This window comes from Oncorhynchus gorbuscha, linkage group LG18 (genome assembly GCF_021184085.1).
Source record: "Oncorhynchus gorbuscha isolate QuinsamMale2020 ecotype Even-year linkage group LG18, OgorEven_v1.0, whole genome shotgun sequence".
NCBI lineage: Eukaryota > Metazoa > Chordata > Actinopteri > Salmoniformes > Salmonidae > Oncorhynchus > Oncorhynchus gorbuscha.
In genome coordinates this window covers 58,885,448-58,898,369 of record NC_060190.1, presented here as the reverse complement: position 1 = coordinate 58,898,369, position 12,922 = coordinate 58,885,448, and the positions used below count along the sequence as shown (strand labels likewise).

Sequence of the window (12,922 nt, the reverse complement as noted above, 5' to 3'; positions counted from 1 at the left end):
CAGAAAAGCAGAACTTAATATTTGGTACAGAAACCTTTGTTTGCAATTACAGAGATCATACGTTTCCTGTAGTTCTTGACCAGGTTTGCCCACACTGCAGCAGGGATTTTGGCCCACTCCCCCATACAGACCTTCTCCAGATCCTTCAGGTTTCGGGGCTGTCGCTGGGCAATACGGACTTTCAGCTCCCTCCAAAGATTTTCTATTGGGTTCAGGTCTGGCTAGGCCACTCCAGGACCTTGAGATTCTTCCTACGGAGCCACTCCTTAGTTGCCCTGGCTGTGTGTTTCGGGTCGTTGTCATGCTGAAAGACCCAGCCACAACCCATCTTCAATGCTCTTACTGAGGGAAGGGATTGTTGGCCAAGTTCTCGCGATACATGGCCCCATCCATCCTCCCCTCCAATACGGTGCATTCGTCCTGTCCCCTTTGCAGAAAGGCATCCCCAAAGAATGATGTTTCCACCTCCATGCTTCGCAGTTGGGATGGTGTTCTTGGGGTTGTACTCATCCTTCTTCTTCCTCCAAACACGGCGAGTGGAGTTTAGACCAAAAAGCTCTATTTTTGTCTCATCAGACCACATGACCTTCTCCCATTCCTCCTCTGGATCATCCAGATGGTCATTGGCAAACTTCAGACGGACCTGGACATGCACTGGCTTGAGTGCCTTGACCTTGCGTGTGCTGCAGGATTTTAATCCATGACGGAGTAGTGTGTTACTAATGGTTTTCTTTGAGACTGTGGTCCCAGCTCTCTTCGGTCATTGACCAGGTCCTGCCGTGTAGTTCTGGGCTGATCCCTCACCTTCCTCATGATCATTGATTCCCCACGAGGTGAGATCTTGCATGGAGCCCCAGACCGAGGGTGATTGACCGTCATCTTGAACTTCTTCCATTTTCTAATAATTGTGCCAACAGTTGTTGCCTTCTCACCAAGCTGCTTGCCTATTGTCCTGTAGCCCATCCCAGCCTTGTGCAGGTCTACAATTTTATCCCTGATGTCCTTACACAGCTCAATGGTCTTGGCCATTGTGGAGAGGTTGGAGTCTGTTTGATTGAGTGTGTGGACAGGTGTCTTTTATACAGGTAACGAGTTCAAACAGGTGCAGTTAATACAGGTAATGAGTGGAGTACAGAAGGGCTTCTTAAAGAAAAACTAACAGGTCTGTGAGAGCCGGAATTCTTACTGGTTGGTAGGTGATCAAATAGTTATGTCATGCAATAAAATGCAAATGAATTACTTAAAAATCATATAATGTGATTTTCTGGATTTTGGTTTTAGATTCCGTCTCTCACAGTTGAAGTGTACCTATAATAAAAATGACAGACCTCTACATGCTTTGTAAGTAGGAAAACCTGCAAAATCAGCAGTGTATCAAATACTTGTTCTCCCCACTGTACATAGTATATAATCAAGGGTTAGGGTTAAGTCAGTGCAACTTAATAACTATCAACCTCTATGCAATTGTCTCCTCTGCAGGCTGTGTGGGTTCCCTCCATTCTATTCTAACACAGGCCAAGCCATCTCTCCAGGGATGAAGCGGAGAATCAGGCTGGGCCAGTACGAGTTCCCAAAACCTGAGTGGGCTGAAGTGTCAGAGGAAGGTGAGACTGGGTCGGGTTACCCTGGCTTTTGTTTAGTTAGTATAGCGTTGCATTCCTCCAATGACTTCAGTCCCAGGGACCTTTTACTCTAGAAAACATAAGCAAACTTCTAAATAGTCAGTTTCACAGCACAACACTCATCCAAAAACAAACACAGACATGCACAAGGCACAAAAACACAGAATAGCAGCTCTTAAATTCCAGGAATAATTTGACTGAATCTCTGAAATCACACTGGTAGGGCATCCTACTCGCGTCATACCGCTCAGGAAGGAGACACGTTCTGTCTCCTAGAGATGAACATACTTTGGTGCGAGAAGTGCAAATCAATCCCAGAACAACAGCAAAGGACCTTGTGAAGATGCTAGAGGAAACAGGTACAAAAGTATCTATATCCACAGTAAAATGAGTCCTATATTGACATAACCTGAAAGGCCGCTCAGCAAGGACTACGGTTTGCAACTGCACATGGGGACAAAGATCGTACTTTTTGGAGAAATGTCCTCTGGTCTGATGAAACAAAAATAGAACTGTTTGGCCATAATGACCATCTTTATGTTTGGTACCAGATCAATGTGGAGCTATATACAGGTTGTACCAGATCAATGTGGAGCTATATACAGGTTGTACCAGATCAATGTGGAGCTATATACAGGTTGTACCAGATCAATGTGGAGCTATATACAGGTTGTACCAGATCAATGTGGAGCTATATACAGGTTGTACCAGATCAATGTGGAGCTATATACAGGTAGTACCAGTACCAGATCAGCGTGGAGCTATATACAGGGAGTACCAGATCACTGTGGAGCTATATACAGGGAGTACCAGTACCAGATCAGTGTGGAGCTATATACAGGTCGTACCAGTACCAGATCAGTGTGGAGCTATATACAGGGAGTACCAGATCACTGAGGAGCTATATACAGGAGTACCAGTACCAGATCAGTGTGAAGCTATATACAGGGAGTACCAGTACCAGATCAAAGTGGAGCTATATACAGGTTGTAACAGTACCAGATCAATGTGGAGCTATATACAGGGTTTACCAGTACCAGATCAATGAGGAGCTATATACAGGGAGTACCAGATCAATGTGGAGCTATATACAGGGAGTACCAGTACCAGATCAATGTGGAGCTATATAAAGGGAGTACCAGTACCAGATCAATGTGGAGCTATATACAGGGAGTACCAGTACCAGATCAATGTGGAGCTATATACAGGGAGTACCAGTACCAGATCAATGTGAAGCTATATACAGGGAGTACCAGTACCAGATCAATGTGGAGCTATATACGGGGAGTACCAGTACCAGATCAATGTGGAGCTATATACAGGGAGTACCAGTACCAGATCAATGTGGAGCTATATACAGGGAGTACCAGTACCATATCAATGTGGAGCTATATACAGGGAGTACCAGTACCAGATCAATGAGGAGCTATATACAGGTTGTAACAGGACCAGATCAATGTGGAGCTATATACAGGGTTTACCAGTACCAAATCAATGAGGAGCTATATACAGGGAGTACCAGATCAATGTGGAGCTATATACAGGGAGTACCAGTACCAGATCAATGTGGAGCTATATAAAGGGAGTACCAGTACCAGATCAATGTGGAGCTATATACAGGGAGTACCAGTACCAGATCAATGTGGAGCTATATACAGGGAGTACCAGTACCAGATCAATGTGAAGCTATATACAGGGAGTACCAGTACCAGATCAATGTGAAGCTATATACAGGGAGTACCAGTACCAGATCAATGTGGAGCTATATACAGGGAGTACCAGTACCAGATCAATGTGAAGCTATATACAGGGAGTACCAGTACCAGATCAATGTGGAGCTATATACAGGGAGTACCAGTACCAGATCAGTGTGGAGCTATATACAGGTAGTACCAGATCAATGTGGAACTATATACAGGAGTACCAGTACCAGATCAGTGTGGAGCTATATACAGGGAGTACCAGTACCAGATCAATGTGGAGTTATTTTCAGAGAGTACCAGTACCAGATCAATGTGGAGCTATATACAAGGAGTACCAGTACCAGATCAATGTGGAGCTATATACAAGGAGTACCAGTACCAGATCAATGTGGAGCTATATACAAGGAGTACCAGTATCAGATCAATGTGGAGCTATACAGGGAGTACCAGTACCAGATCAATGTGAAGCTATATACAGGGAGTACCAGTACCAGATCAATGTGGAGCTATATACAGGGAGTACCAGTACCATATCAGTGTGGAGCTATATACAGGGAGTACCATATCAATGAAGGAGCTATATTCAGGTAGTACCAGTACCAGATCAATGTGGAGTTATATACAGGGTTTACCAGTACCAGATCAATGTGGAGCTATATACAGGAGTACCAGTACCAGATCAATGAGGAACGATATACAGGTTGTAACAGTACCAGATCAATGTGGAGCTATATACAGGGTTTACCAGTACCAGATCAATGAGGAGCTATATACAGGGAGTACCAGATCAATGTGGAGCTATATACAGGGAGTACCAGTACCAGATCAATGTGGAGCTATATAAAGGGAGTACCAGTACCAGATCAATGTGGAGCTATATACAGGGAGTACCAGTACCAGATCAATGTGGAGCTATATACAGGGAGTACCAGTACCAGATCAATGTGGAGCTATATACAGGGAGTACCAGTACCAGATCAATGTGGAGCTATATACAGGGAGTACCAGTACCAGATCAATGTGAAGCTATATACAGGGAGTACCAGTACCAGATCAATGTGAAGCTATATACAGGGAGTACCAGTACCAGATCAATGTGGAGCTATATACAGGGAGTACCAGTACCAGATCAATGTGGAGCTATATACAGGGAGTACCAGTACCATATCAGTGTGGAGCTATATACAGGGAGTACCAGATCAATGTGGAGCTATATACAGGGAGTACCAGTACCAGATCAATGTGGAGCTATATACAGGGAGTACCAGTAATATAATATATAATAAATATAATATCAATGTGGAGCTATATACAGGGAGTACCAGTACCAGATCAATGTGGAGCTATATAAAGGGAGTACCAGTACCAGATCAATGTGGAGCTATATACAGGGAGTACCAGTACCAGATCAATGTGGAGCTATATACAGGGAGTACCAGTACCAGATCAATGTGAAGCTATATACAGGGAGTACCAGTACCAGATCAATGTGGAGCTATATACAGGGAGTACCAGTACCAGATCAATGTGGAGCTATATACAGGGTAGTACCAGTACCAGATCAGTACCAGATCAGTGGAGCTATATACAGGGAGTACCTGTACCATATCAATGTGGAGCTATATACAGGGAGTACCAGTACCAGATCAATGAGGAGCTATATACAGGTTGTAACAGGACCAGATCAATGTGGAGCTATATACAGGGTTTACCAGTACCAAATCAATGAGGAGCTATATACAGGGAGTACCAGATCAATGTGGAGCTATATACAGGGAGTACCAGTACCAGATCAATGTGGAGCTATATAAAGGGAGTACCAGTACCAGATCAATGTGGAGCTATATACAGGGAGTACCAGTACCAGATCAATGTGGAGCTATATACAGGGAGTACCAGTACCAGATCAATGTGAAGCTATATACAGGGAGTACCAGTACCAGATCAATGTGAAGCTATATACAGGGAGTACCAGTACCAGATCAATGTGGAGCTATATACAGGGAGTACCAGTACCAGATCAATGTGAAGCTATATACAGGGAGTACCAGTACCAGATCAATGTGGAGCTATATACAGGGAGTACCAGTACCAGATCAGTGTGGAGCTATATACAGGTAGTACCAGATCAATGTGGAACTATATACAGGAGTACCAGTACCAGATCAGTGTGGAGTTATTTTCAGAGAGTACCAGTACCAGATCAATGTGGAGCTATATACAAGGAGTACCAGTACCAGATCAATGTGGAGCTATATACAAGGAGTACCAGTACCAGATCAATGTGGAGCTATATACAAGGAGTACCAGTACCAGATCAATGTGGAGCTATATACAAGGAGTACCAGTATCAGATCAATGTGGAGCTATACAGGGAGTACCAGTACCAGATCAATGTGAAGCTATATACAGGGAGTACCAGTACCAGATCAATGTGGAGCTATATACAGGGAGTACCAGTACCATATCAGTGTGGAGCTATATACAGGGAGTACCATATCAATGAAGGAGCTATATTCAGGTAGTACCAGTACCAGATCAATGTGGAGTTATATACAGGGTTTACCAGTACCAGATCAATGTGGAGCTATATACAGGGAGTACCAGTACCAGATCAATGAGGAGCTATATACAGGTTGTAACAGTACCAGATCTATGTGGAGCTATATACAGGGTTTACCAGTACCAGATCAATGAGGAGCTATATACAGGGAGTACCAGATCAATGTGGAGCTATATACAGGGAGTACCAGTACCAGATCAATGTGGAGCTATATAAAGGGAGTACCAGTACCAGATCAATGTGGAGCTATATACAGGGAGTACCAGTACCAGATCAATGTGGAGCTATATACAGGGAGTACCAGTACCAGATCAATGTGGAGCTATATACAGGGAGTACCAGTACCAGATCAATGTGGAGCTATATACAGGGAGTACCAGTACCAGATCAATGTGAAGCTATATACAGGGAGTACCAGTACCAGATCAATGTGAAGCTATATACAGGGAGTACCAGTACCAGATCAATGTGGAGCTATATACAGGGAGTACCAGTACCAGATCAATGTGGAGCTATATACAGGGAGTACCAGTACCATATCAGTGTGTGGAGCTATATACAGGGAGTACCAGATCAATGTGGAGCTATATACAGGGAGTACCAGTACCAGATCAATGTGGAGCTATATACAGGGAGTACCAGTAATATAATATATAATAAATATAATATCAATGTGGAGCTATATACAGGGAGTACCAGTACCAGATCAATGTGGAGCTATATAAAGGGAGTACCAGTACCAGATCAATGTGGAGCTATATACAGGAGTACCAGTACCAGATCAATGTGGAGCTATATACAGGGAGTACCAGTACCAGATCAATGTGAAGCTATATACAGGGAGTACCAGTACCAGATCAATGTGAAGCTATATACAGGGTACCAGTACCAGTACCAGATCAATGTGAAGCTATATACAGGGAGTACCAGTACCAGATCAATGTGAAGCTATATACAGGGAGTACCAGTACCAGATCAATGTGGAGCTATATACAGGTCAGTACCAGTACCAGATAAGTGTGGAGCTATATACAGGGAGTACCAGATCAATGTGGAACTATATACAGGAGTACCAGTACCAGATCAGTGTGGAGCTATATACAGGGAGTACCAGTACCATATCAATGTGGAGCTATATACAGGGAGTACCAGTACCAGATCAATGAGGAGCTATATACAGGTTGTAACAGGACCAGATCAATGTGGAGCTATATACAGGGAGTACCAGTACCAGATCAATGTGGAGCTATATAAAGGGAGTACCAGTACCAGATCAATGTGGAGCTATATACAGGAGTACCAGTACCAGATCAATGTGGAGCTATATACAGGGAGTACCAGTACCAGATCAATGTGGAGCTATATACAGGGAGTACCAGTACCAGATCAATGTGGAGCTATATACAGGGAGTACCAGTACCAGATCAATGTGAAGCTATATACAGGGAGTACCAGTACCAGATCAATGTGAAGCTATATACAGGGAGTACCAGTACCAGATCAATGTGGAGCTATATACAGGGAGTACCAGTACCAGATCAATGTGGAGCTATATACAGGGAGTACCAGTACCATATCAGTGTGGAGCTATATACAGGGAGTACCAGATCAATGAAGGAGCTATATACAGGGTTTACCAGTACCAGATCAATGAGGAGCTATATACAGGGAGTACCAGATCAATGTGGAGCTATATACAGGGAGTACCAGTACCAGATCAATGTGGAGCTATATACAGGGAGTACCAGTAATATAATATATAATAAATATAATATCAATGTGGAGCTATATACAGGGAGTACCAGTACCAGATCAATGTGGAGCTATATAAAGGGAGTACCAGTACCAGATCAATGTGGAGCTATATACAGGGAGTACCAGTACCAGATCAATGTGGAGCTATATACAGGGAGTACCAGTACCAGATCAATGTGAAGCTATATACAGGGAGTACCAGTACCAGATCAATGTGAAGCTATATACAGGGAGTACCAGTACCAGATCAATGTGAAGCTATATACAGGGAGTACCAGTACCAGATCAATGTGAAGCTATATACAGGGAGTACCAGTACCAGATCAATGTGGAGCTATATACAGGTCGTACCAGTACCAGATCAGTGTGGAGCTATATACAGGGAGTACCAGATCAATGTGGAACTATATACAGGAGTACCAGTACCAGATCAGTGTGGAGCTATATACAGGGAGTACCAGTACCATATCAATGTGGAGCTATATACAGGGAGTACCAGTACCAGATCAATGAGGAGCTATATACAGGTTGTAACAGGACCAGATCAATGTGGAGCTATATACAGGGTTTACCAGTACCAAATCAATGAGGAGCTATATACAGGGAGTACCAGATCAATGTGGAGCTATATACAGGGAGTACCAGTACCAGATCAATGTGGAGCTATATAAAGGGAGTACCAGTACCAGATCAATGTGGAGCTATATACAGGGAGTACCAGTACCAGATCAATGTGGAGCTATATACAGGGAGTACCAGTACCAGATCAATGTGAAGCTATATACAGGGAGTACCAGTACCAGATCAATGTGAAGCTATATACAGGGAGTACCAGTACCAGATCAATGTTGAGCCATATACAGGAAGTACCAGATCAATGTGGAGCTGTATACAGGGAGTACCAGTACCAGATCAATGTGGAGCTATATACAGGGAGTACCAGTACCAGATCAGTGTGGAGCTATATACAGGTAGTACCAGATCAATGTGGAACTATATACAGGAGTACCAGTACCAGATCAGTGTGGAGCTATATACAGGGAGTACCAGTACCAGATCAATGTGGAGTTATTTTCAGAGAGTACCAGTACCAGATCAATGTGGAGCTATATACAAGGAGTACCAGTACCAGATCAATGTGGAGCTATATACAAGGAGTACCAGTACCAGATCAATGTGGAGCTATATACAAGGAGTACCAGTATCAGATCAATGTGGAGCTATACAGGGAGTACCAGTACCAGATCAATGTGAAGCTATATACAGGGAGTACCAGTACCAGATCAATGTGGAGCTATATACAGGGAGTACCAGTACCATATCAGTGTGGAGCTATATACAGGGAGTACCATATCAATGAAGGAGCTATATTCAGGTAGTACCAGTACCAGATCAATGTGGAGTTATATACAGGGTTTACCAGTACCAGATCAATGTGGAGCTATATACAGGGAGTACCAGTACCAGATCAATGAGGAACGATATACAGGTTGTAACAGTACCAGATCAATGTGGAGCTATATACAGGGTTTACCAGTACCAGATCAATGAGGAGCTATATACAGGGAGTACCAGATCAATGTGGAGCTATATACAGGGAGTACCAGTACCAGATCAATGTGGAGCTATATAAAGGGAGTACCAGTACCAGATCAATGTGGAGCTATATACAGGGAGTACCAGTACCAGATCAATGTGGAGCTATATACAGGGAGTACCAGTACCAGATCAATGTGGAGCTATATACAGGAGTACCAGTACCAGATCAATGTGGAGCTATATACAGGGAGTACCAGTACCAGATCAATGTGAAGCTATATACAGGGAGTACCAGTACCAGATCAATGTGAAGCTATATACAGGGAGTACCAGTACCAGATCAATGTGGAGCTATATACAGGGAGTACCAGTACCAGATCAATGTGGAGCTATATACAGGGAGTACCAGTACCATATCAGTGTGGAGCTATATACAGGGAGTACCAGATCAATGAAGGAGCTATATACAGGGTTTACCAGTACCAGATCAATGAGGAGCTATATACAGGGAGTACCAGATCAATGTGGAGCTATATACAGGGAGTACCAGTACCAGATCAATGTGGAGCTATATACAGGGAGTACCAGTAATATAATATATAATAAATATAATATCAATGTGGAGCTATATACAGGGAGTACCAGTACCAGATCAATGTGGAGCTATATAAAGGGAGTACCAGTACCAGATCAATGTGGAGCTATATACATTTACATTACATTACATTTAAGTCATTTAGCAGACGCTCTTATCCAGAGCGACTTACAAATTGGTGCATTCACCTTATGACATCCAGTGGGACAGTCACTTACAATAGTGCATCTAAAACTTAGGGGGTGGGGTGAGAGGGATTACTTAACCTATCCTAGGTATTCCTTAAAGAGGTGGGGTTTCAGGTGTCTCCGGAAGGTGGTGATTGACTCCGCTGTCCTGGCGTCGTGAGGGAGTTTGTTCCACCATTGGGGGCCAGGGCAGCGAACAGTTTTGACTGGGCTGAGCGGGAGCTGTACTTCCTCAGTGGTAGGGAGGCGAGCAGGCCAGAGGTGGATGAACGCAGTGCCCTTGTTTGGGTGTAGGGCCTGATCAGAGCCTGGAGGTACTGAGGTGCCGTTCCCCTCACAGCTCCGTAGGCAAGCACCATGGTCTTGTAGCGGATGCGAGCTTCAACTGGAAGCCAGTGGAGAGAACGGAGGAGCGGGGTGACGTGAGAGAACTTGGGAAGGTTGAACACCAGACGGGCTGCGGCGTTCTGGATGAGTTGAAGGGTTTAATGGCACAGGCAGGGAGCCCAGCCAACAGCGAGTTGCAGTAATCCAGACGGGAGATGACAAGTGCCTGGATTAGGACCTGCGCCGCTTCCTGTGTGAGGCAGGGTCGTACTCTGCGGATGTTGTAGAGCATGAACCTACAGGAACGGGCCACCGCCTTGATGTTAGTTGAGAACGACAGGGTGTTGTCCAGGATCACGCCAAGGTTCTTGGCGCTCTGGGAGGAGGACACAATGGAGTTGTCAACCGTGATGGCGAGATCATGGAACGGGCAGTCCTTCCCCGGGAGGAAGAGCAGCTCCGTCTTGCCGAGGTTCAGCTTGAGGTGGTGATCCGTCATCCACACTGATATGTCTGCCAGACATGCAGAGATGCGATTCGCCACCTGGTCATCAGAAGGGGGAAAGGAGAAGATTAATTGTGTGTCGTCTGCATAGCAATGATAAGAGAGACCATGTGAGGTTATGACAGAGCCAAGTGACTTGGTGTATAGCGAGAATAGGAGAGGGCCAAGAACAGAGCCCTGGGGGACACCAGTGGTGAGAGCGCGTGGTGAGGAGACAGATTCTCGCCACGCCACCTGGTAGGAGCGACCTGTCAGGTAGGACGCAATCCAAGCGTGGGCCGCGCCGGAGATGCCCAACTCGGAGAGGGTGGAGAGGAGGATCTGATGGTTCACAGTATCGAAGGCAGCCGATAGATCTAGAAGGATGAGAGCAGAGGAGAGAGAGTTAGCTTTAGCAGTGCGGAGCGCCTCCGTGATACAGAGGAGAGCAGTCTCAGTTGAATGACTAGTCTTGAAACCTGACTGATTTGGATCAAGAAGGTCATTCAGAGAGAGATAGCGGGAGAGCTGGCCAAGGACGGCACGTTCAAGAGTTTTGGAGAGAAAAGAAAGAAGGGATACTGGTCTGTAATTGTTGACATCGGAGGGATCGAGTGTAGGTTTTTTCAGAAGGGGTGCAACAGGGAGTACCAGTACCAGATCAATGTGGAGCTATATACAGGGAGTACCAGTACCAGATCAATGTGAAGCTATATACAGGGAGTACCAGTACCAGATCAATGTGAAGCTATATACAGGGAGTACCAGTACCAGATCAATGTGGAGCTATATACAGGGAGTACCAGTACCAGATCAATGAGGAGCTATATACAGGGAGTACCAGATCAATGTGGAGCTATATACAGGGAGTACCAGATCAATGTGGAGCTATATACAGGGAGTACCAGTACCAGATCAATGTGAAGCTATATAAAGGGAGTACCAGTACCAGATCAATGTGGAGCTATATACAGGGAGTACCAGTACCAGATCAATGTGAAGCTATATACAGGGAGTACCAGTACCAGATCAATGTGGAGCTATATACGGGGAGTACCAGTACCAGATCAATGAGGAGCTATATACAGGTTGTAACAGGACCAGATCAATGTGGAGCTATATACAGGGTTTACCAGTACCAAATCAATGAGGAGCTATATACAGGGAGTACCAGATCAATGTGGAGCTATATACAGGGAGTACCAGTACCAGATCAATGTGGAGCTATATAAAGGGAGTACCAGTACCAGATCAATGTGGAGCTATATACAGGGAGTACCAGTACCAGATCAATGTGGAGCTATATACAGGGAGTACCAGTACCAGATCAATGTGAAGCTATATACAGGGAGTACCAGTACCAGATCAATGTGAAGCTATATACAGGGAGTACCAGTACCAGATCAATGTGGAGCTATATACAGGGAGTACCAGTACCAGATCAATGTGAAGCTATATACAGGGAGTACCAGTACCAGATCAATGTGGAGCTATATACAGGGAGTACCAGTACCAGATCAGTGTGGAGCTATATACAGGTAGTACCAGATCAATGTGGAACTATATACAGGGAGTACCAGTACCAGATCAATGTGGAGTTATTTTCAGAGAGTACCAGTACCAGATCAATGTGGAGCTATATACAAGGAGTACCAGTACCAGATCAATGTGGAGCTATATACAGGGAGTACCAGTACCAGATCAATGTGGAGTTATTTTCAGAGAGTACCAGTACCAGATCAATGTGGAGCTATATACAAGGAGTACCAGTACCAGATCAATGTGGAGCTATATACAAGGAGTACCAGTACCAGATCAATGTGGAGCTATATACAAGGAGTACCAGTATCAGATCAATGTGGAGCTATACAGGGAGTACCAGTACCAGATCAATGTGAAGCTATATACAGGGAGTACCAGTACCAGATCAATGTGGAGCTATATACAGGGAGTACCAGTACCATATCAGTGTGGAGCTATATACAGGGAGTACCATATCAATGAAGGAGCTATATTCAGGTAGTACCAGTACCAGATCAATGTGGAGTTATATACAGGGATTACCAGTACCAGATCAATGTGGAGCTATATACAGGGAGTACCAGTACCAGATCAATGAGGAACGATATACAGGTTGTAACAGTAC

The 12,922-nt window shown here is 44.5% G+C and overlaps 1 protein-coding gene across 1 annotated transcript in view; it reads left to right on the top strand.

The window, feature by feature from the left end:
* The window catches only part of LOC124003589 (MAP kinase-activated protein kinase 3-like), a 77,562-nt gene that overhangs the window by 33,720 nt on the left and 30,920 nt on the right, over positions 1 to 12,922 (top strand). Inside the window, exon 7 of the mRNA XM_046311958.1 lies at positions 1,480 to 1,604. Coding sequence (XP_046167914.1) covers positions 1,480 to 1,604 — 125 coding nt within the window. The remainder of the gene's footprint in view (positions 1 to 1,479; positions 1,605 to 12,922) is intronic.